This window comes from Vicia villosa, unplaced genomic scaffold (genome assembly GCF_029867415.1).
Source record: "Vicia villosa cultivar HV-30 ecotype Madison, WI unplaced genomic scaffold, Vvil1.0 ctg.003444F_1_1, whole genome shotgun sequence".
Classification (NCBI taxonomy): Eukaryota; Viridiplantae; Streptophyta; class Magnoliopsida; order Fabales; family Fabaceae; genus Vicia; species Vicia villosa.
In genome coordinates, this window is record NW_026706206.1 from 136,427 (window position 1) to 163,351 (window position 26,925).

General features: G+C 33.8%; 2 protein-coding genes across 2 annotated transcripts; one reads left to right on the top strand and one right to left on the bottom strand.

The window, feature by feature from the left end:
* Positions 1–5,405: 5,405 nt before the first annotated feature.
* LOC131640989 (uncharacterized) lies at positions 5,406–12,971 on the top strand. The gene is made up of 4 exons (XM_058911330.1): positions 5,406–5,576; positions 5,771–5,863; positions 11,407–11,499; positions 12,774–12,971. Exons 1-4 carry the CDS (start codon positions 5,406–5,408, stop codon positions 12,969–12,971), a joined length of 555 nt encoding a protein of 184 aa, XP_058767313.1.
* An 8,953-nt stretch (positions 12,972–21,924) lies between these two features.
* On the bottom strand, positions 21,925–25,457 carry LOC131640990 (uncharacterized). Its single transcript, XM_058911331.1, has 4 exons — positions 25,248–25,457; positions 25,065–25,166; positions 22,400–22,446; positions 21,925–22,246 (listed from the first exon to the last, which is right to left on the bottom strand). The coding sequence occupies exons 1-4, from the start codon at positions 25,455–25,457 to the stop codon at positions 21,925–21,927; spliced, it is 681 nt and encodes a 226-aa protein (XP_058767314.1).
* Positions 25,458–26,925: the final 1,468 nt, after the last annotated feature.

A 26,925-nucleotide genomic window follows, 5' to 3' on the forward strand; every position in this document is an offset into this window, starting at 1 on the left:
GGATTTAGATGAATTTGAGGTGTTAGTTTTTGTTGCATTTCACTCTAAAAAATTTGAGAGTGATAAAATAAACCCATATCTCAAAACCCTTTTACTTAACATGGTGTAAAGCCTCAACTTTTGTTCATCTACACTTATGTGAAATAAATTTTAGAAATAGGTTCAAACACCTCTTGATGTCTTTTGCGGCGACAATGGAGGAGGGGGTTTAGGTGTTGGTACAGTGAGACTTTGAGGAGTTTGGTTTGTAAAGATGGGAGAGAGTTTAATTTGTGAAGATGAGAGGGTGAAGACCGCGATGGAGAAATTTGAAATGGCAAATGTTAGTGAGAGTTTGATTTATGTTACTGGAAGAACTAAGAAGTGAAGAGAATAAGTAATCTCTGTATCAAAAGTTGTGCTTGAGGTTGATGGTGGTGAAGTGAAGGGTTTAAAGATGAGAAGAAATTGATTGTTGATAATGATATTAAATTAATATTTTTGAAAATATATAAAAAAAACATTAACATATATATTAAATTAAAAAGATGAATTGAATTAATTTTAAATGACATGGCACGAACACATCATCAAATTAAGCGCCACATCATTAAATATAAAGTCCAAATTAGAGAGGGGACTAAAATCCAACACAAGAATTAAAAAAGGGATCAAAATCGTGATTTTTAAAGTGGAGGGACCAAAACCAAAAAAATGACAAAATAGATGGACCAAAGTTGCAATTAAGCCAAAAAAATATTATTCTTATACCACTTATTTTCGCTTGAAAGATATCTAAATCTCCCATAATATCTATTTAATCCATATTATTGAAAAAAACAGACCAATGTAAAAAAATTCTCTTTAATATTAATATTAATTTAAAATATGAATTAAAATCTTTAAATAATATGATTTAAATTCAGTATAAAATAACGGGAAAAAGAGAAGAGAATTACAATAGTGAGATGTCAATACCTAATCCACTAAATTAACCAATGAAAGAATAAATAAAATAAATGACAAAAACAAAACAATTCAAAATTGAACAAATAAATTAAAAATAGGAAAATATAAATTTGGGAGGTCAAATTTGCCACCGCATCTCTTTCATACACGATATATATGCGAGTAAACCATATTTAAGTTAAGTGACTTACAATTTCACTATTATTTTTAAGTCCCAAATATTTAAGTTAAGTGACTTACAATTGACGACTAATCCTGAGATTCAAAGAAATTTTATCTAAATATTTTAGATAAATTACCGCCCTATTGAATCACTTTTGACCTAGATACCCCTCAAATCTCTTGCATGTGCTTGTTATGAAGTAGATATAATTTATACTTGCAATATCTTGTCTTCCCTAAGCCTACAAAAATATATAATGTGTTTTTACAGTAAAATAGAATAATTGAGTATGAAACGTAATAATAAGATAAACAAATATGCAAATAGTTAATAGAAGAAAAAACCTCTCGTTGATATCAATAGTAGACATTGAGAAAAGTCCTAGAAAAAAATGTATAGGTGAAATGGATAGCATAGATGAATGTAGGATTAAGGGTGGTTATAAAGATTTGTAAGAATACGAAAAGACAATATTTGATGACAATTTTAACATCATTTTTAAAAGTTCATTATTCTACCAACTAAAAAAAATAGTAACTGATAAACATAAATTAATTATTGTATTAAAATAATATTTTTATGAGATCTTTAATTGATTTAAAGAGACGGAATAAAAAATAAATTGTTATATATTTATAATAATTTACATCGGAATATATTATTGTTATTAGAAATACAATAATATTAAAATTAAAAATAAATTAAAATATATGAATGTTAATATGTATTTTTCTTAATATGTTGAGTTTCTTATAAGGATATGTAAATTATTTACATAAAATATATTATTTAATTAATTCATGAGGCGTTTATGATTTTAATTAAATAAATGTCACTATGTTTTAAAAAATAAAGTTAAAATATAGAAATATTAGTATTTTCTAGAGTTAAATATTTTATATTTTAATATATTGTATTTATTAAATACATTAAATTGATATATTGCTATAGAATTGATTGATAAATATTCATTAATCTGTTATCAAAATATAATATCATATCTAAAAATAATAATTTAATAATTAAAAATTGTTGTTAACAGTCACAATTCCTTGTTATTAAATAACAATAAATATATTAAATTATAATAGTTTAAAAATTCTATGAAAAATTTAATTTGTATAAAATATATTATTCTAAAATCATATATCTTTACACAATTAAAATCATATATCTTTACACAATTTAAATCTGATATGTAGAAGGGACAATTTTTTATTTAAGACTATTTTTTAATTATAAAAATTGATGACCTTAATTATATTTAAGATTTTATTTTGATATTTTTTAATCTTGATATAAAATTTAAAATTATATATAATTAATTGATAATTACTCTCTTGTGCGAAGATTATTCAACTTTAACTAATTGATTGTAATTAAATGAGTGGTTAAAACATATTTAATTTAAATTAATTTTTTATTTAAATGCAATCAAATATACTCCCTCCCTCTCACAATAGGTGTCCTCTTTGAGATTTTCACATTTTTTAAGAAAATGATTAATTATGTTGATTTCAATGATAAAATGAGTCTCATTTACTAAAATAACCTTATTAATAATAGGTGGTGGAAATACTTAATAAATTAAAATACAATAAATAAAGGTAAGTTAGTGGAAAGAAATAATAAATATCACGTTGGTATTTTAAATGGAAAAATAATTTGAGACAACTAAAAATAGGAAAGAGGACACCTATTGTGAAACGGAGGGAGTAATATTTTTTTATTTCAATTTATTGGTTCATTGGTATCCATATGTTATTATCTGCATCAATTAAATATAAAATTATTTTTAAAAAATTATTTTTTAACATTGTAGGTTTTTTTTAATTCTTTTCAAGGATTCTGGTGCCGACAACGCCGCCTAATTCCTCGTCGCCTGTGACTTTACCAGAGACGACACCGGTGAAGAGTGATGGAGAGACAGCCAAGAGCGAGGATAAAGGATCTGAGAAGCAGAGCACACGTAGGTCAGCGGTGATTGGGGAACCAACAACGGTGGTTACGACGGCGGAGCCCAAGGGCGTAACCCTAACAACTCAAGCGGGGGATGAAGAGCCACACGGAAGCTATGGGTGGACGTTATCAGTGACAACCGGAATCCTGCGAAAGGGAGATCGATGGTGTACGTTGCTCCTTGCGTGACTGAAGGTGAAATTGAGGTGGAAATCAACGAAGACGATATAGCATCAGAACTTCATTTCTGGGAGAATGCCCTAATCTTGTATGTTATGGGAGCAGATCTGAGCTTACACGCGATAAAGAACTTTATGCAGAAGGTATGGAACTTTATTCATCTTCCTGATCTGTATTATCATGATGAGAGGTATTTCATACTCCGGTTCAAGAAATCAGAGGACATGGATCTGGTGCTAATGAAGGGACCTTACTCAATACGGGGAATGCCGGTGTTGATCAAGGAGTGGAGCCCAGAATTTAATCTCAAGAAGGATCTTCTACGTACACTCCCAATCTGGATCAAATTGCCATTACTTCCTCTGCAACTATGGGGAGCTTCTAGTTTGAATAAAATAGGGAGTGCTTTGGGCACTCCGCTAGTCACGGATGAATGTACCACACACAAACTTAGAGTGTCATATGCCCGTATACTGGCGGAGGTGGATATCACAAAGAAGATTCCTGATGAGATTACTATCAAAGATAGCAATGGACAGAAAAGGAAGCAGCTAGTTGAATATGAATGGCGACCCAAGTATTATGAAAAATGCCTGCAGGTTGGTCATACATGTGGAGAAAAGCCTAAGCCAAAAATCTGGAGGCCTAAACCACTGAAGCCCTTAACTGTTAATGTTGAGGATGAAGATGCAGCCAAGAAGGCTAAGTCTGAGATTGAAGCTAAGAAGTCTGAAGGAGCAGAGAAAGATCCAACTCTTGATGTTAACCATCCTGAGAGCAGTGGTGCTGCAACAGGGGAGAAGTGGACCACAGTTCAAAAATCTGGAAGGGATAGAGGTAAGAATTCTATGTTCCCTGAAACTCCTCTTATGGTAGATTGTTTAAATGGTTTTGAATCACTAGGGGTTTGGAATGATCACCTAGTGTCTGTGGATAGAGGGCCATGTTAGTTTCTTGGAACATACGGGGGCTTAATAAAGCTGAGAAAATCAGGGAGATTAGCTCCCATCTCCTGAATTTCCAGACTGAAATCATTATTCTTATTGAAACAAGGGTCAAAAAGGATAAAGCTAGCAATATCAGGGGTAAACTGAAGTTGAGAGGTACCTATATGGATAACTATAACCATCATGCCAATGGTCGTATATGGATTCAGTGGGATCACACTAAAGTGGACCTTAGATATGTTTGTAGCTCTAGTCAATACATACACTGTGGTGTGTATGATCTAAGGGGTGAGTTTAAATACTGGTTGACTGCGATTTATGCTTTAAATCAACTGGAACAAAGGAAGAATTTATGGAAGGATTTGATAGAGCTCCATAGGACTCAAGTAGGGCCTTGGTGTACTGTTGGGGACTACAATAATGTTGCTTCAGCTAATGATAGAGTTGGAGGGAAGCTCATTGTGGAGTCAGAGTATATTGATTTTACTAATATGCTGAATGACACATGGCTGTGTGAGATGGATAGCAAGGGTGATCAGTTTACATGGTCGAATAAGCAGAGTGAAAATCCTATCTACTATAGGATAGATAGACTTGTGGCTAACACTGATTGGTTCCAGGACAATCAGGACTGTAATTTGAATGTGTTGTCACCCCATATCTCAGACCATGCTCTTCTTTTTTTGAGTAAGCCTAATGCGGTTAGGCCAAAGAAGAGGTTCAAATTCAATAACAATTGGGTGGACTATGAGGGCTTTACTGATTGTGTTAAGCAGAGTTGGAATAAGCTGGCTTATGGGAGGCCCATGGAGATTCTCTGGCATAAACTCATGAGGCTTCAACCTGAGCTTAGGAAGTTGAATAAGCAGGTGACTGATCTTCAACAGAGGATAATTGACACTAGAAAGAATCTCAATATGGCTTATGAAGATCTTATGTCTCAGCCTATGAATATTGATAACATTCAGAGGATCAAATCCTATACTGAGGACTTAGTGAAATGGAATGGGATGGAAGAGCAGAGCATGATGCAGAGATCTAAAATTAATTGGCTTAGGATGGGGGATGAAAATAATGCATTCTTCCATGCATATGTCAAAGCTAGAAATAACTCTAAAAACATCCAGTTTCTGCAGAAGGAAGATGGTACCTTGTTGACAACTCAGAAGGATATTGAGGAGTAGTTCCTAAGTCTCTAAAAAAGTCTTATGGGTCAAGCTAATAGTAGCACTAGCCTTATTGACATTGATGCAATGAGGAAGGGTGCTCAGATCAATAGGGACCAGAGTTCTTGTCTGATCAATCCTGTGACCAGAGTTGAGATAGAGCAAGCACTTAATGGTATTGGTGATCAAAAATCACCTGGCATGGATGGCTATGTGATCGGCCACCATTTTACACTCAATTTCATCATAAATTCGACACACGATCATCATGTTTGGTAACACTTTGTGTTTATTTCCCAATGTTTTCTTTAATTTATCTAATTTTAAGTTTATTTGTGTGAAGTTTGTTTTTGTGTCATTCTCATTGTAAATTAGGTGCTTTTTATCTCGTTTGGTAATGGTTTCAGTTTAGCTTGGGATTGATGGAAGATCGCATGGCCAAGAGGTGTGAAAAAGGAAGCAAAAAGCCAAGAAGGAACATATGGGCAGAGGCGGACACGGTCTGACCGTGTCACCTGACACGGCCGTGTCCGACCTCCTGAAGAATATAAACCCTCAGACCAGAAGCTGACACGGTCTGCCCGTGTCAAGTGACACGGCCGTGTCAGCTGTGCGGACCAATTTTCTGAATTTTGGTTTTTCCAATCTTTTTAAAGTCCAGGGGCAGTTTAGGTATTGCGGCTGAGATCTGAAAACCTAGGGAGATTAAAAGAGACTGAAAGACAAGGTGAAAGCACTTTTTGATCGTACGAAAGAATTCCAGAAGAGAGCAAGATAGCGTATTCAAGGTTGTGGAAGACGAAGAGATTCAACGGTGGAAGCCATTGAAGATCAGAGTTCTCCTAATCTTTTGTAAATGTCTAAACTTTCTGATTTTGGTTTCTTGAATATTATGAGAGGCTAAACCCCCCAATGCCAGGGGGGTGTCCCTGATTTGAATTGTAATGACTTTTGAATTCCGTATTTCTTTAATCAAGTATTAGTTTTATGCAATTTGATTGTTTAATGTTTTTATGCCTTCTTTGTCGGAAAAACAAAGATTGATCTACGGTTAACAATTTGTAGGACTACGGTTGTTAAGGTTTTTAAACAATTTGATCTAGTAGTTATCACCTAGGACTAGGGATACCGAAAGGTTATTTGAACATTCTTGATTATTTACATCTTTGGTTTACAAACCTTTGTTTCTAAGGACTTAGGCAATAGGATTGCAAACCAATAGGTTTTCCACTAAGGACTTAGGGAAACACCCTTAAGAACAAATAGTTGCATTCTATGAACTTGTTGAAGAGATCTTTTTACAGAGTCATTATAAGGAAGATCAAACACCTACCCTGGCATTACCTCAAATTACATCTAAAAAGTCAAACTTTAATTTCAGCTTATTTTTATTATTTCTTTTATTTAAATTTACTTATTGCATTATAACAAAACACCTATTTGCTCTTTTGTTTAATTGACTTAAATAACTTGTGTTTCCTACGCAATCCTCGTGATCGATACTTGGGGTAAAACCCATTATAACTACACCGGTGAAAATAGTACACTTGCTATTTTTCCGATCAAGTTTTTGGCGCCGTTGCCGGGGATTGCCAAAATATAAGTTTTATTTTAGTCAATTAAAATTTTATTGCTCTGCAATTAAAATTCTTTTTGCTGAAATTTTTATTTGCTTATTTTAACTTTAATTTTTTTTACTTATCTACTAATCAATTTCTAATCTTGTATGCGAGGTAAGGCCTCAGCTGAACTTCTTTTTAACGCAGAACCAGAAAGACTATTGAGAGCACGACTCCGAGAAGTCAAGCGAAAAAGACTGGCATCGAAAGAAGACTCCCCTGTAGTTTCAGAATCAAAAGACGAAGAAATAATATCTATTCAGTCCGAGCAGTCAGATTCTGAGCCTGAAACTATGGCAGCTGATCCACCTCCTCCAGAGAGACTTTTGGGTGATTATGGAAGAGCCAATGCACCGCTTGGAAGAATGACCATTGTAAACCAACCGGTCAATGTTGCACACTTCCAACTTCATCCTTCAACTATCCGACAGTTGGAGAGCAAGCCGTTTGCGGGACGAATCAATGAAGATGCAAATAAGCATCTACAAAGATTCCTCACCACGACAACGTCATTAAAGATTGAAGGTAATTCTGAAGAAGCTAAGAGACTTGTAATGTTTCCTTTTACCTTATCTGAAGATGCAGAAGAGTGGTTTTACTCACTTCCAGCGGGAAGCATCACAACATGGCAACAGATGGAAACCGCTTTCTTGAACGAATACTTCCCCGCATCAGTTTTCATCCGAAAAAGATATGATATTGTAAACTTCAAGCAGAAAGAAGGGGAATCGTTGGGGGATGCGTACAAAAGGTTCAAGAGATGTTTGGTTGCATGTCCTACTCATAATATGGACCCAACCGAGCAAATGCAGACTTTCGTAAATGGTCTCCGAATTAAGACAAAACAGCTTATTGATACGGCTGCCGGTGGCTCAACTAATTTTTCAACAGCCACGGGTATCAAGAAGATCATAGAAGCTATTGCTGCTAATGAGCACATCGAGTTATATGACCGTGCAATGAGCCAACCGGAAGGAAAAATTGATTTGAAGCTTGCTGATCAGGTAGTTAAAATGGAAGACCAAATTGCAGCTGAAGTAGAAAGAAGACTGAAGAAGATGAATCTTAGTGAACAAAAGGTAGCACAAATTGAACCAGCAGCCTCAGTTGTATGTGAAATATGTAGTGGACCACATTTTGCTATGCATTGTGTGGCAACGCAGGAACAGGTGGAACAGATTCATATGTTGAGGCAAAATAATCCATACGCCAATACTTATACTCCGGGTTGGAAAAATCATCCTAATTTCGCATGGAAGGACCAACAAGGAAACTTTCAAAAGCAAGGATCAACCCAATTTCAAACTCCAGCGCAATCACAACAACACAGACCTCCACAACAACAACTTCCATATCAACAACAATTCCAACATCATCCTCAACAATTTCAACAACAGGTACCAAAGAAAGAAGATTGGGAGATCGCTCTTGAAAAAGTGGCAACCCAAAACTCTCAGTTTCAAGAAGAGACAAGAGCCAACCTCAGGAACACCACGGCTTCAATCAAAAATCTTGAAGTTCAAATGGGTCAAATAGCACAACATCTCACTCTACAGGCACAAGGAAACTTTCCGAACGAAACTGTGAAAGATCAAAAGAATCTAGAGAAGATCAATGCTGTTACAACAAGGAGTAAAAAGGTGTTAGAATCGGAAAAAGAAAAAGAAGAGATAGATGACCCTATGGTGATAGAGGTAGATTTGGAAATAAGAGAGAACCCAAGAGAGCCAGAAGTGGTGGTACCACCGGTTAAACCAACTGAAGAAAAAATTAAAAAAGGTGCTGAACCGGAAATTAAACTACCCTTCCCTTCAAGAATAACAAAGAAGAATTCAAAAGAGAAAGACTTTAAGAAGTTCACTAAATTGTTCAAAAGGTTAGAGGTGAATCTACCTTTTTTTGAAGCACTTGAGCACATGCCTTTGTATAAGAAATTTATGAAGGAGGTGTTGGCGAAAAAGAGATCACTAAGAGGAGAACCAGAAATTGAAATCGATAAGTGTGGTATAGTCTCTTCAGCAAGAAAGATCCCAATTAAGAGGAAAGACCCTGGGCCGGTGGCGATACCATGCACTATCAAGAATATAGCATTTAAAAAGGTACTCCTCGATTCTGGTTCTAGTGTAAGTTTAATGCCTTTATCCATTTTCAAAAAGCTTGAATTGGAAAAGATTAGTGAAAGTAAGACACAATTAAGGTTCGCTGATCACACCGTTAAGAAATCATATGGGGTAGCTGAAGATGTACTAGTGGAAGTTGATAAGTTTGTATTCCCTGTTGACTTCCACATCATGGACATTCCGGAAGATGAAGAAACTCCTATCCTTCTTGGGAGACCATTTTTGTCGACAGGCCGGTGCAACCTCGACATTGAAAAAGGGACACTAACACTGAGATCTTTTGATGAAGAAGTGACCTTGAAGATGTTAGGAGTTAAGAAACATATGGCGGTTGTAAATGATCAAGCTTCTGTTGGTATGATCAAAAGTGAGGGAGAATACAAAAGCCCTAAACATCTCCAAGAAAAAGTGTCAAGCATAGCTTCTCAGGTGGAACTAGCTCATGTTTCTATCAAAAGTCCTAAGGTCGCTATAGAAGTTAAGAAGAAAAAGAAAGAAGAAAACCAAGGTGAGAAGATGAAGGTTGAAAGTGAGTTAAAGAGGAAAGTGGTCCATGCTTTTCATCTCCATGAGTTTTTGGTGGAGAAAGTAACAAGAAACAAGGTTTGGAGAAGGAAATACCCTCCATAATAAAGGGTAATGGACCGTCGAGCCATGCGACGTTAAACGAAGCGCTTCGTGGGAGGCAACCCATGGTTTTAATAATTAATTTCTTTGTTTGTTTATTTTATTTTCAGGAAATAAAAGAGAGCATCTCTAGTGGAAGCGAGGAAGTGATCATTGGAATGCAATACCTCTGTAAGCAACCTCTCCAAGGCTGGTTCCAAAACATTGAGGACAATGTTTGGTTCAAGTGTGGGAGGGGTTCTTTTCATTTGCTTTTAGTTGTTCTCCATTTTTGTTTTTGTTTGTGTGTTATGTTGACATTGTGTTATAGATCGTCTTATGGATGCCGAATGAATGATGAATGGTATTTAGTGGATGAAAGGTGCAACCTGAACCTATTCCCCCGAGGCACCCTGGAAGTTGATGCAGCCGAAAGAAAAGTAACAGTTGGACGCAACCTGCTGATACTGGACAAAGAGGATTGTATGGTGTACCTACACCGGAAAGAAGCCACATGACACGAGGAGTGCTTTGGAACCTGTAAGCTTATCCAACATGGCGAGGTTACAAAAAGCCAAACACAACAAATAATCATCATGAGAGTTCATTCAGGTATGACTTTATCATTCTGATTTTGCGTATGTTCTACTGACACAGCATAATATGAGGACACACACTGAGGCATTTGTTTGTTTTACACCCTGAGCCTTTCTAGCCATCCTAAATTATATGTTTATCCGTTGTTACCCCAGTTGAGCCATATCCTTTTGTTTGTTATAACCATATTTGTAACCCGCAGCCAATCACTTCCAACCCTTGCTCGGCATTAATGTTGTGGTTTTCAGAGTTGTACTAAAATCTAAGTTTGGGGTAGTAATCATCAAAGAAGAGGGCAAGTAAAAAAAAATGAAAATGAAAATAAAAATTTTGAGACATATGAATGTATGTCCCATAAAAAAGAAAGAAAGAGAAAAACTTGCCCGAATGAAAGACTCAGTTACATTAAGCACTCACGGAAGAATGAGTGAAGCAAAAGAGTCTAAGTCGAATAAATTCCCAATGTAACAAGTTGAGCACAATTACGAGAAACACAACATGAATGTTGAACCTAAAACTAATTGTTTATCCATTTCCTTGTGTATCCCACCGTACCTAAACCCCATTACAACCCAGAAGACCTCGAAAAGTGTGTGAACTTTGTTAGTGTAGTGTAGGTAGAATTTATTCAAAATTAAGAGTTGATATTGCATACCTTTATTTTGTGAGTGCAAAACACTTTAACCCTGAGAGATTTGGTGAGAAGTGTGAAAAAGCTTGCAGGTAAAAAGGCATTCTGATGTGGAAGTGTGGTAGAAAGTTTGGTTCGGCAAGCCAAAGATTCTACTAGAAAGGTAGACGCAAGTTGCGAATAACATCGGCTGTGTTGTGGAAAGAAAAATCCAGGGTGACCTCTGTTTGGTCTCTTGCATCGCTTGAGGACAAGCAATGAGATAAGTTTGGGGTTGTGATCGGCCACCATTTTACACTCAATTTCATCATAAATTCGACACACGATCATCATGTTTGGTAACACTTTGTGTTTATTTCCCAATGTTTTCTTTAATTTATCTAATTTTAAGTTTATTTGTGTGAAGTTTGTTTTTGTGTCATTCTCATTGTAAATTAGGTGCTTTTTATCTCGTTTGGTAATGGTTTCAGTTTAGCTTGGGATTGATGGAAGATCGCATGGCCAAGAGGTGTGAAAAAGGAAGCAAAAAGCCAAGAAGGAACATATGGGCAGAGGCGGACACGGTCTGACCGTGTCACCTGACACGGCCGTGTCCGACCTCCTGAAGAATATAAACCCTCAGACCAGAAGCTGACACGGTCTGCCCGTGTCAAGTGACACGGCCGTGTCAGCTGTGCGGACCAATTTTCTGAATTTTGGTTTTTCCAATCTTTTTAAAGTCCAGGGGCAGTTTAGGTATTGCGGCTGAGATCTGAAAACCTAGGGAGATTAAAAGAGACTGAAAGACAAGGTGAAGGCACTTTTTGATCGTACGAAAGAATTCCAGAAGAGAGCAAGATAGCGTATTCAAGGTTGTGGAAGACGAAGAGATTCAACGGTGGAAGCCATTGAAGATCAGAGTTCTCCTAATCTTTTGTAAATGTCTAAACTTTCTGATTTTGGTTTCTTGAATATTATGAGAGGCTAAACCCCCCAATGCCAGGGGGGTGTCCCTGATTTGAATTGTAATGACTTTTGAATTCCGTATTTCTTTAATCAAGTATTAGTTTTATGCAATTTGATTGTTTAATGTTTTTATGCCTTCTTTGTCGGAAAAACAAAGATTGATCTACGGTTAACAATTTGTAGGACTACGGTTGTTAAGGTTTTTAAACAATTTGATCTAGTAGTTATCACCTAGGACTAGGGATACCGAAAAGTTATTTGAACATTCTTGATTATTTACATCTTTGGTTTACAAACCTTTGTTTCTAAGGACTTAGGCAATAGGATTGCAAACCAAAAGGTTTTCCACTAAGGACTTAGGGAAACACCCTTAAGAACAAATAGTTGCATTCTATGAACTTGTTGAAGAGATCTTTTTACAGAGTCATTATAAGGAAGATCAAACACCTACCCTGGCATTACCTCAAATTACATCTAAAAAGTCAAACTTTAATTTCAGCTTATTTTTATTATTTCTTTTATTTAAATTTACTTATTGCATTATAACAAAACACCTATTTGCTCTTTTGTTTAATTGACTTAAATAACTTGTGTTTCCTACGCAATCCTCGTGATCGATACTTGAGGTAAAACCCGTTATAACTACACCGGTGAAAATAGTACACTTGCTATTTTTCCGATCACTATGGTGCTATGTTTTTTAAAGCTTGTTGGAGTATTATCCAAGATGATGTAGTGGCTGCAGTGCAAGAATTTTTCAACCATGGGAGGATTCTTAGGGATTTCACTAGGACTGGAGTTACTTTAATCCCTAAGACTAATGTGGCTAAGTCAGCTAAGGACTATAGACCTATTGCTGGATGTTCAACTTTTTTACAAAATTATCTCAAAGATAATGACTCAGAGGCTGGGGAAGATTCTACCTACTATTGTTGGAGCTAATCAAGCAGCTTTCATTCCTGGACAAGTGATACATAATCATATCCTCATGGCATTTGAGTTGATGAGAGGTTATACTTGGAAGGGAGGGACACCAAGGTGTATGCTACAGCTAGATCTCCAAAAGGCTTATGATATGGTAGAGTGGTAAGCCTTAGAGCAAGTTCTGCAAGAGATAGGTATGCCCAGGGAGTTCTGTAATTGGATCATGGTAGAAGTGACCAATGTTTCTTATGAATTCACTATAAATGGTCAGCATACTGAGCAAATGAAGGCAAGGAGAGGCTTGAGGCAGGGTGATCCTATATCACCCCTGCTGTTTGTACTCATGATGGAGTATTTTGATAGGTTATTAAGGAAAAAGGTTGGAGATCCTAGATTCAAGTATCACTCAAAATGCAAGAAGGCTAGCATTACTAATCTTACTTTTGCATATGACATACTATTGTTTTGCAGGGGAGATATACAATCTGTTCAGGTATTGATGAACATGGTGCACTCCTTCTCTGCTTCAACTGGACTTGTGATCAATCCCAGCAAATGTAAGATCTACTGTGGAGGGATGGACAAAGATACAAAGGTGATGATGAGCCAAGCTACAGGATTTACTGAAGGCCAATTGCCCATGAAATATATGGGAGTTCCTATTGTAAGTAGAAGACTGAGTGTTACTCATTATATGCCACTTGTTGATAAAATTTTGCATAGATTGAAGCATTGGACTGTTAAGCTGCTGAGTTACTCTGGCAGAATTATGCTTGTTAAGAGTGTGATCCTTGCAATCACCCAATATTGGATGCAATGCTTTCCCCTTCCTAAATCTGTTATTGCCAAAATAGACTGTCTTTGTAGGACCTTTGTTTGGACTGGGAAGACTGATGCTAGCAGAAAAAGTCCTGTAGCCTGGAGTACTGTTTGTAGGCCTAAAAGTCAAGGTGGGCAGGGGATTATCAACCTTGCAACTTGGAATGTGATTACCATGGTTAAATGCCTTTGGAACCTGTGTAAGAAATCTGATAATTTGTGGGTTAAGTGGGTACACATGTCCTACTTAAAAGGGAATGATGCAATGGGTGCTCAACTACCTACTAGTTGTTCATGGATCATCAAAAGGGTTATGGACATGAGGGATATTGTGCTGCAAGTGCCAGTAGCCTGGAATCATATGCTAGATCAAAACAGATTCAACATGACTAAGCTGTATAGAGTGCTTAGTGATAGCTCTGAAAATGTGGATTGGAGATATCTGTTTTATCAGAATAAAGCTAGGCCTCGAGCTCAATTCATAGCTTGGCTCATTTGTCATGGGAAGCAAGCTACTAAAGATAGACTGTCTAGATTCAATTTGATAACCGATACACAGTGTGGCTTATGCAGGAGCAGTGAAGAGAGTATATCCCACCTATTCTTTGAATGCCCAACTAATTTTGATATTTGGAAGCAGGTTTTGAAGTGGCTGAACTATGACCACTTACCTCTGCCTTGGCATGGTGAAATTCAGTGGGTTTTGCAGGAGATATCGAGAAAGGGGAGTAAAGCTAAGCTTCTTAAAATGGCATTTGCTGAAGCTCTCCATGCTTTATGGTGTAGGAGGAATAATATTGTGTTTAATCATACCAATAGTATAGACTATGTAAATATCATTATAGATGCTATTGTTTACAAGAGTTGGGCCTGTAGGAAGCTTATAGGGTATACGACCCAACTATTACTATAAGCTAGGTTTTGGCCTATGGCCTTGTTTTGTATTATTTGACTTGTGAGTAATAAAATATCCTTTCTTCAAAAAAAAATTATTATGTTAAAATATATTATTTTAAATTATATATGTAATATTTATGATGTTAAATAGTTTTTTTTATAAAAAATAAGATATAAGAGAGAAATAGAATTTCAAAAGCAAATGAAAGGTCTTATTAATAAAAAGTTTTATTTTAGTTTTTGTGTTATATTTTATATTTTTATTATTTTAATATCGTATAATTTTATATAGAAATATTATTTGAATACTTTATGTAGTATTTGTAACATTAAAGTAAGTAAAAACTATCTATTTTTAAAAGTTACAAAACTTTTGTATTTTTAACATTGTAGGGGAATTTTTTTTAAGTCTATTCTTTAATTATTTTCAATTTAAATTTATATTTTGAAGTAAAGTATTTTAAATATTTTATGTTGTATTTTTGTCATTAAATATTTTCTCTCGAAAAATATTAGATATAATGTAATCAATTAAATATAATTTAAAAAACATTTATGAGAAAATATAAGAAAAAATTAATGAGAAATTATTTATCTTAATGCATAAATAAATTTATATTTAAAATTATTTAATAAAACATTTAGTTTAAATTAATTAATTAAAGTGACTATTAATTTATAAAATAAAAAAAAAGTAGTTTAAGAGTTAATAATATATAAAGGTAATAAGAGTTATAAGAGTTGTAATATACTTTAAAGAATGTTAATTGAGATATTAATTCTAAAAAATTAATAATTGTTATGAATAAATATTATTTTGGATGTCTATATATATTCTTATCTTTCATCTACATATTTTCTATTAAGTGGCATTTATGATTTTTTACCTTCCTAATGTCCTATAAATAAGGACCACTTTGCAATATAAAGAGAACTACTTGGAAGAAGATAATAGAATATCACTTTCTCTCTTTCATCTCTATGTTGTTTTAGTTAATTTCATAACACATTATCAGCATGAAAGTCTACTGTGTGAGTGATTTTATAATCAATTTGCATAATCATGTTTCTTCTCTTTTGAGTTAGTTTTTAATATTTTTTCTTCATCTTATAGATTAAATTTTAGCGTGTTATTCTATTATGTTTTTTTATAAAATTCTAATGAAATTTTTTTTTTTAAGGTTGTCTATCATCGATGAGTTCTTAAAGCATCCTTGGAGGATTTCTCAAAGAATGATTGTTTAATTTTTATGAAAATATCAATTGTAATTTTCATGCATCCCTGAAGAATGGGATGATTACATGACTAATGTTAAGATATCTCAGGGGGGTTGCTTAAAGAATTATTTTTCTTAATCGATGTGAATATTTGTGACATGACTTTGAAGGGTTTTTTTTTCTGAGCTTCCTAGAAGGATTGTGCAAATAATTGTTTCTTTTTATCACTACGAAGATCATTTGTGATATATAATTCCCGAAGAGTTAAAGATTTTAAATAAGGATTTCTCACACCTTAAAATGTTATATCTATAATTTTAGAAGAATTTCATCATGATATTAATGAATCCCGGAAGAATTGCATCTATACTAATAACATATCCTAAAAGGATTGCATCTGTTATGTTAAAAATTTGAAAAATGATTGCATCAACTATATTATTGAATTCTAGATGGATTGGATCAATAATAGTGAAGTATTCATGAAAGATTTAACAAAGACATTTGTGTTATATTGTGAAGTCTCAAATGTCATGTCCCCTATGTTATTTAGATATTCTTTTTCTCTCAATAGATATTACATGAAATTTTTTACTCCTTTAGTTGTCATAGTTAAAGATTTAGATGCCATTGGCTAAGAGAAATTATTTTACTTTCGAATCACCAATGTAATCCATCTTAATTTTTGTTTCGATCTAAAAATTTATAATTTGTAATATATGCTCATTAAAAGATTGTCATTCCAGAAGAATGACACAAATAATTTTAACGCATCCCAGAATGATGCTCATATTTTTTTTAGATCATTGTTTATAACAAATTATTTATATAGTTCTTGAAGAACTTATCAAGCATCCCTGAAAGATAGCAAAATAAATTATTTATATAGTCTCTGAAGAACTTATCAAGCATTCCAGAAAAATAGTAAAACAAATTAATTATAAGGCGATATGATTTTAGTGATATGATTTTGTATGACTAAATATGTTTAATTTTATAAAGGATAATTATTTGATAATTATATGATAATATGTTCATATGCATGTGTATGATTAAAGTGTTTAATCATGAGATACTATTATATTGGTTTTGAATTATATTGGAGTATCAAATATCTTTGTACTACACAACAGAATTTGGACAGAAAATGTGTAATAGAAAAGCTACCGTCTTTTTCCTCGGACATGTATTACACTTATATTAGTACAATTGAAGAACATGCCATTATAATCCAGAAGTTTAAAAATTACACTTAAATGTGTCGTTGGTAAAATCGGCTGGGTCATATCGGATATAATATGATGCGAATAATTAGTATTGAAGAACTTGAAGTTTCTTCAATCCGGTAAATTTTGTGTGTTTCTAAAGGAAATTAAAAATCAAAGAAATTGAGTTTTTCATGACATTAAATGTTGCATCGACTAAAATATCATGCAAAATATTTATTGTCTACTATCAACCAAAAGTTTGTGAAATTGTTTTCTTAGACAACAATCTCATTTTTTTAATTTTTTTCTTTCCAGAACTTTCTTGATAAGTATCACATATATTATTAAAAACTGATATTGAACATCTTGTAGCATATGTTCATATGATTAAAAAATGGACTTGAAGATCCATTCTTTAGAAGTCTAAAGTTAGTTGTATGACTGATACTAATGAGATTATAAAATCTAAGTTATAATTTGGAAACATGCAATCAAGTACATTAAAATATTTATTCGGATTAAGCCAACAAGATACTAATCATCCCTTAACTTACAATTTATTCTAATACTTATCATCTAAGTGAACATTTGGATGTGTTGTGCATATTCCAATTGCTCCAATATAATACATTAAGATGAGTCGTGAAAGAATATTGAAAAAATATAATTGATATGAATCCCAATTTTGAGGATATAATTTGAGCAAATAATACAATACTTAATTGCTACCCAGTAGGCTGATTATCACTTAATAAATTAATTTTTCTAATATTAGGGGGAGGGAATAAGCAGTTGAAATCATGAACAAGAAGTTCAATAAACAATTTTATATCTTGAACCTTACAAACCAATATAAACCAGAAGTTTGAAATATTATTCATTTGCAAATTTCATACAACCAATTATTGTTGTTAATACTACAATTAAAGTGGATTCTCCTGTTGGATAATCTAATATTGCAAATGAATTGAAACCGTGCATGAAGCATGGTAGGAAAGTCGATTCCAATGTTAAAAGTCCTATATCAAGAAAAGAAACTAAATTTAAAGATGACTCAAGTGAGGATATGAAAATTCTAAGAGAACTTTGACCTGATTTAATTTTAAGTTCGAGAAGAACAAATCAAGTACTTGAAATATGAAATAAAGAGATCTCGATAAATTATGTCATAGATGAAATGAAATGGAACCAAAATTGAGATAACGAAATAAAGTCAATATTGACAATGTCTTGTATACAATATAACGCTAAAAATGATCAATGATAACGAGGATCATGAGTCAAAGTCTATTAAAGATTGTAGACTAAGTGAGAATTGGCCAAAATGAATATATTCAATTGAAGAAAAAATAAACTTACTTTATAAGTGACTCAATTTCGGACCGATAGTCTGAATACCAGAGGCACATAATTTTGGATGTCGAGAAAACTACTCCATCAAATTGAACAAGTTTCTCTATAGGTTGAAACAATCTGGATGCATGTGGTATAATCATCTCGGTGAATATTTACTAAATGATGGATATAAAAATAACTCAATTTGTCCTTGTATTTTCATAAAATTATGCGGAAAAGGATTTGTAATAATAGTTGTCTATGTGGATGACATAAATATTATTGGAACTCCTGAAGAGCTTCCAAAATATATAAATTTCTTAAATAAAAAGTTTGAGATGAAGGACCTAGAAAAGACAAAATATGTCTAGGTTTGGAAATTGAGCATTTGGACAAAGGAATATTTGTACATCAAGAAGGCTATATAAAAAGTGTTGAAATGCTTCTATATGGACAAATGTCACATGTTGCCTACTCCAATATGGTTGTTAGATCATTAGATATGGAGAAACATCTTTTCAGACCTCGAGAAAATGATGAAAAATTGCTTGGTCCTGAAGTACCATATCTCAGGCAATTGGAGCACTAATGCACCTTGCTAATTATACACGTCTTAATATATCATTTGTAGTTAATCTATTAGAAAGATACAGTTATTTACCTGCATGAAGACATTGGAACAGAGTCAAACATATACTTCGCTATCTTAGAGTTGCAGGTTACTTGTCAGATCCTTACAATGGTAGATCAGAAACATGTTATTTGTTTACATGTGATGGTACATCCATTTCACGGAGATCTATAAAACAAATCATGGCAACAACTTCATAAAATCCTGCATAGCTATTAGCACTGCATGAAGTCACTTCGAAGAAGACATTTTAAGCAACGACTACAAAGAATATCGTCTCACAAATAAATGTATGTATGAGGGGGAGAAATACATATGTTTTGCAATTTTTCCCTTCACCATGGTTTTGTCTCAATGGATTTTCCTGGTAAGGTTTTTAATGAGGCAATTCACATTCAAAGGTATTGTACTCTTTTTCCTTCACTAGAATTTTTTCCACTTGGTTTTTTCTTGTAAGATTTTAACGAGGCATATCTTCAATGGACATCCAAGGGGAGGAGTTATGAATAAATATTATTGTGGATGTCCATATATATTCTTATCTTTCATCTTCATATTCCATACTAAGTGGTATAAATAAGGACCACTTTGCAATGTAAAGAGAACTACTTGGAAGATGATAATAGAATACCACTTTCTCTCCTTCATCTCTATGTTGTTTTCGTTAATTTTATAACGATAACATATTTATTTGACAGTTTTTAATGCAAGTTTTATTTAAGATTTATATTTAAAATAAATATAGAATTCTATAAAATATAAAAAAATTGAAAATTTGGTTTAACTTGAGAAGCTTTGTGAGATTGCCACACAAGCATAAGCCTAGAGTTTTGTCTAGGATTGTCATCATGACAACCTTAGATTTATATTAAGTAGATAATGATATAGACTATGACTATTTATATACAACTCTGATTGAGTCTAGGCTTCCACAACTTGGATTATATTTGATATTATTAGATTAAATTATATTTGATATTATATTAATGATATCAATCCCAATAATATATCAACAAATCCAAATAATATATCAACAATGTTCATAAGTTCTTCAAGATAACTAAACTTTATTTTTATATTTTAATCCATAGTATAAAATCAAATATAATAATAACAACAAATCTATTCGTAATTATTTAAATAGGTCAGTCTGATAGGTTTACAATGTTTTTTTCATGACCCGTGACCTAGTTTTTCAACTAAAGAGGCTTATAATAAATAAAACCTAGATTTTTTCTATTAAAAAAAAAAGTCTGGCAAGATCTGGGCCATGTAGGATAGGTTGTGGTCCCTTGTTAGTTGGTCTATTTTTATCCATAGTCATCCCCATCTAAATATCCTTCATAGAAAAACCAAATGGTCAAATTCAATTGAAACTTTATTATCTTTAGTAAATTTACAACCAGATACTAAATTTTTAATTAAGTTTGCGGCGTTTTTTAGAACAGCATGAGGGTGGATGGGTATATAACTATGTATGCACTAGTAAGACCATAAATTGGAACGAAATGACAATTTTCTATGATTATTTTATTATTTTTACTTAATTTAAAATAAAACAAAAGATTATCTTGTGAGGATGTCATGTTAGAAGTAGCTCTGGTGCTCATATACCAAGACTAATCAGGTTGAGCAAAATTAAGGGTGTGAATAGTATTTTCAATTTATTAAAATATGTTATTGCTCTGTCAATTGATAACCACACCTTTCGTGTTCTTTTATTATTATTATTATTATTATTATTATTATTATTATTATTATTGATGGTTTATTTGCCTTTGTTCTTTAATTTAACTATCCTAAAAGATAATGTAAGATTTGTGTGTGACCTACCGAGCTTAAAATGAGAGATCTCCATACATTGTTATGTAAAATATTAAATGACAATAAACTATGGTTATGAGAATTAATGAATGGTAGTTTAACAAATTTTTCAAGAGGATAAAATGACAAAAATGATAATATAGTTTTTTAGATTTACAATGTTTAATCAATTTATTTCATCTAAGAGAATGTAAAACATATTCTCATAGATGACGTAAACGATCATGTTAAGGACAGGATGTCACAGTTGCAAAAGAAGACGTAGGCTCAACATTTTTATGGTGTTGGTGTTGGTGGTGATGGGATAGAGATTGCCTCGACTCTCACGTCTCATTAGAGTCGTTTCCATCTTAAAATTCTTCATAGAAAAACCAAATGATCAAATTCAGTTGAAATTTTATTATCTTTAGTAAACATATGAACAAAGACTAAATTTTTAATTAAGTTTGTGGTATGTAGTACATTTTTTAGAACTAGAGAAGGGTGGCGGTGGGTATTATGCACTAGTAAGACCATAAATTCACTACAAAAAAAAGCCTCAGTAGTGACGTGTATATCACGCCACAAACCAAAAAAACACATCACAAACCAATATTTGCGAAGTGAAAATTCACGTCGCAGGAGACAAGGTGGCAACTTTTAGTGACGTGATTTTCACATCACTATTTAGTGAAGTGAAAATCACGTCGCAAACTTTGGGTCAGAGATTAATTCATATTCAGTCAGAGCAGGCGTAGCAGTGTTTGGGTCAAAAAAGCATCTTTAGTTGCGACGTGATCTACATGTCACTAATTAGTGACATGTCAATCACGTCACTAAATGTGCCTAGGAGTAAATGAAAAGCGCATTTAATGTGTAATTGTTGCGACGTGATTTTCATGTCACTACTTAGTGACACGGAAATCACGTCACTAATATTTTTTTTTTGCAAAAAACCAAATAAATATATATATATATATATATATATATATATATATATATATATATATAATTAAATTTATAAACTAAATATATTAAAATTTATAAAATTTATAAATTAATTCAATAAACTAAATATACTAAAATTAAGAAACTAAAATTATAAATCTAATATTACTAAATAATGTAATTATAATTTAATTAATAGTTCACACAAATTCAAAATCAAAAGTTATAACAACAAAATAAAAACTAAACTAAATCAACAATCAATCCGGGTCGGGAAACTCATCCTCATTTAGATTTTCCTGATCAGTCGGCGCAGAACCCCCCATATTTTGGCTTCCACCAAAGGATTGCATAAATTGTCGCATTTGTGCCTCCATATCCGATTGCCTTTTTGCCATGACCTCCATTTCCCGCTGATGCTCACTCCGCATTGCCATCATTTGGGCCTCCATTTGAGCTTTCAGTGCCGCTTCACGTTCTGCCGCCTCACGCCTCACCTCATTTACCGACAATTGTCTTACGGTTTCTCTCTGTTCATCTGTTAAAATTACAGGACGTGAACCTCCTTCCCCGTCGAGAACTCTTTGATATAGATTTCTATCATCAGATCTCAAGGTGCCTGCCAAATTTCCACCACCAAAAAAACACCCGTTACGCCCCTTGCCGCCAATGACTTTAGTCCAAAGATAAAAATCCACATCCGGATGAAGCGGCTCTCCCGGTCTTGGAGTATACTGAGGATTAACAGTCAGAAACTGTACAAGCAATGCTTGATAATCATCCTACACATAAAAAAAAAGTTAAATATAAATTAGTTGCCACATGAATTTCACGCCACAAATCTAGTTGCCACATGATTTTCACGCCACAACATCTCACATGCCACATGGAAATTATAACTGTAACACCCGTATAATTTTAATATTAATTTAATTGGAATATTGAATTAATAATTAGAATTATAAAGATTTTGTGGAAAATAATGGAAATAATGGTTTATGGCATTTGGGCCATATGAGGGAATAGTAAAAGAAGGGGGAGTGATTTTGTAATCCTTTTTACTAAATTATTATTATTTTTCATAAAACAATTGGAATTGGGAAGAAAGAAGGAACGTGCAAGAACAGAGGGTTGAGAACACGAAGAACGAGAAGGAGAACTGTAGAGGGAGAGACCAAAGATCAAGAACTCTTGTCTAAGGTAAGGGGAGACTCTCCATTTAATCTCTATTATCGTGTTATAGGTAATAGTATAGATTGGTAGTATTGTTTTGATCAATGGTTTCCATGTTCTGTGTTGTGTTCATCTTTTGGATTGAAATTTTGGACTGATAAATCCCTAATAATTGAGTAGATCTAGAGTATGATGAACGAAATTGATTATTGGATCATATACTGTAGTTTCTGGGTGAATTCGTATGCTGTTATGAGATGAATTTTCTGGTTTTTAGACCCAAATCGCAGACTGTGCAGGTGGAATCGCGAGGAAGATGAATGGTAAAGTTGCAGGTTTCTGTGAACTGCTGTCCATTCACGTATGGTACGCATATGATACGCGTATGGGGGGTGTGGTACGTGTATGGTACGCTCCCCATGGTGCATCAGAATGTGCCCTTCTGCTGGTACGCGTATGATACGCGTATGATGTTGTTTTGTGTGGAAATATGGTTCTGTCCATACGCGTATGGAGTGTATGTTTTGTCTGAAATGGTGCTTCTGCCTGTACGCGTATGATACGCGTATGGGGCATGTTTTTGTGAAGTTCTGGCCCTGTTGGTACGCGTATGGTACGCGTATGGCCAGCGTGATTGGCAGATTTTGCTGTTTTGTGATTTTTGGAAGGTTAATGGCGTGTAACTTTCGAGCTGGTATATCTGTATGATTTTTTTTATGATATGATTATTTGAATGATGCAATCTAATTTATATATATATATGAACATACTTGTTGATGATGATGATGATGATGATGAATGATGATATATGAGTATAGACGAGGCTACTCATTGTGTGATGATGATGATGGTATGTTATATATATGTTGCATGCATTCATAGTCATAGTCTGAGGGCTGTATCCTAAAGATGAGAGGATGCAGTGAGGGGCAGGATTCCCATTGTGTGGAATCTGTGCTGGCAGGGCCGTATCTGGATGATGATAGATCGGTCGGTGGATGATGTCCACTGGTGATGTTTGGTACCACATGCATAGTGTCAGTTTCATACATGTGCATGATTTGTTTATAACATGTTGGTGTATGTTTTAAGATGACTTGTTTGTTTATCTGTGGATGTGTGAATGATGATTTATCTGAATATGAAACAGTTGGTGAATGGTATCACTATGATATGTTATTATTTATGATGCAATAACATTGGTTAACTGTGATGAGACTCACCCTTACTTGTTGTCATTTTCAGATTGAGGATAGCGGCGCGACTTGGTGAGGATTAGCTCATAAGTCGGTTTTTAGTTATAGTGTCGGTGTCATGCTCTGGTAGATGTAACACTGGGAACACGTTTGTTTTGGAGTTTAATTATAACTCTATTTGTTTTGTTATTTGAAGTCTTATACATTGATGATGGATGTTTGACTTGATGAAGTATTTCCGCTGTGTAAAACATGAAATTGATTAATGAGTTATGATCTCAGGTGTTTTTCAGTAAATGCATGACAGGTGCCGAACGTGTGTATTATTTATTAATTTATGTAATTGTGATACCTCTCTACATGTTTACTCTGATTAATAATTGTTTAACTGCCGCGGGTTATTAGAGGGGTGTTACAATAACACCCCAATTCTACCTGTCGGAATTAATTAATAAATCAGAATAATATATATCAACAAATTCATGGTTTCCACTTTGCAATCTATATCAACATACACTTTATCGGAACTTCACAATCGCCACTTTATCCGCAATATATATCAACAAATTAAGGAATCACCAATTTAATTCATATATATCAACGCTTTATCGACACTTCACAATCGCCACCAAATACATCACAATTTATCGCTTAAAGAAATACCGATACCTTAAAAAAATAATACCGATAGGTTAACTAAATATAATACCCAACTTAACCAAATAATACGGTCCACTTAAAAAAATAATACCGATAGGTTAACTAAATATAATACACAACTTAACCAAATAATATGGATAGCTTAACATCGATAGGTTAACTAAATATAATACCCAACTTAACCAAATAATACGGATAGCTTAACCAAATAATACGGATAGCTTAACCAAATATAATATGGATAGCTTAACAAAATATAATATCCATCTTAACCAAATAATACCGATAGCTTAAAAAATAATACCGATATATAGCTTAAAAAATAATACCGATACCTTAACCAAATATAATACCAAACTTAAATAACTTACCATAGCTTTTTGTGTACTACTGTCAACAAAAGCTCCTGTTTTCTTTTTCCGAGTCCTCGCAACCAGCTCGGTCATAAGTGGAGGTCTATTTAATTCCTTAGTCTAAATAACAAAATAAACTATAATTAATAATATCAATTATTAATTGAAATTATAACTTTAAGAAGTGGTAATAATTATTACCATGCGTCGAACATGCTCAGCAGTGCTTATACTTCCCACAGCATTAAGGCAACCACCCTTTTCAGACGCTCTCATCTTCTTTGCATTTTCAGATTTGGCCTTAAACTCATCACTATCCCAATATTTAAGAAGATCCCGAAAGATTTCTTCTCCTATCCAACTGGGACGGATGCCATGAAGTTCCCAATGCTTTCTAACACGTCGTAGCATGTCAGAAAGTCGTCTTGCAGTTCTGCCATAATAATTTTTTTTAATTTGTCTCTCTTTCATTGGTTCCCACACACATTTTCCCTGCAATAAAAGTAGATAAAATAAACGTTAGATAATTGTAGTGAAAACGTCATTTAAATAACAATAACAATAACTTAAACAATAAATTAAGTATACCTGAAACTGCGTAAACCAATGGTCTCTATCCTTGCCCTTAACATCTTTAAAAGTCTTTATAAGTTTTTTATAATTCTGCTGAATTATATAACTTATAACTTTGGCAGCAGTCCGACTCGGCGTGAATCTAAACAACATTAATTGAATTAACATTAATTATAAAGTTATTAAAAATGGAAACATATACTTAAATAAAAATTGATAAATAAGAAACTTACGAGCTTCCTTCGGGCCTAATAAGAAATCTTCCGTCAATGATATGAATCTCACTCAGATCATCATCCCCTCGAAGATCACTCCCATCCAACTCATCATCCGCCACCTCATCCTCCGCAGTCTCATCCTCCGCCTGATCATCATCCTGTGGGGGCACATGTGAGGGATGTGGGGTGCGGCCAGTCTGCTGGAAAGATGGTGGAAAACTAGGACCTCCGGTATGCTGGAAAGATGAGGGACCAGTCTGTGTGGGAGGTGGAAAACCAAATCCTCCGGTCTGCCGGAAGGATGGGGGCACATGTGTCTGCTAGAAGGATGGGGGCATCTGTGTCTTCTGGAAGGATGGGGGCACCTGTGTCTGCTGGAAGGATGGGTAACCAGGTGGTGGTGGGGTAATAAAAGACGGACTGTCATATGGATACTGAGAGGTTAGTGGCAGAAAATCCTGACTACTGGCCATGGACATACGATTAACCCGACTCTGTGGGGGAGGACACATGGCCATCTGAGGTGACTGGCATACTACTACTCGTGGGCGTTGGGTCTTCTTCTTACCACTATCATCAGCTACACCCTTACCTTTATCAGGTCGGGGTGGCATTTTACCTATTTATAGAGATTACACAATTAATATTCATTAAGTAAAATTATAAAAATATAATCTCAACAACACATATTCATTAACACATATTCATTAACACATTCAATACATAGTTCATTAAGTGAAATTATAAAAAATACATTTTCAACAACACATATTCATTATTCTAAATCTTCATGCTCGTCATCCACATCATTCTTATCATTTGATGTGATATTGTCCTCAGATGCAATATCTTCATGCTCTTCATCCAATATAGACGAATCAACTAGATTCCCCTCAACCATTGTATCAGACAAACTTGTAGTTTGTTCATCTGCACTCACATCATTAATTTGTTCCACTTCATCAACTTGGAAAGCAATATCTTCATCCACTAGATTGTCAGATTCAATATGACCCATTGGTTTTGTTTTTATGACAACACACCACCCTCGTTTACGTGGCACAAATGAAGGATAAGGAACATAATAA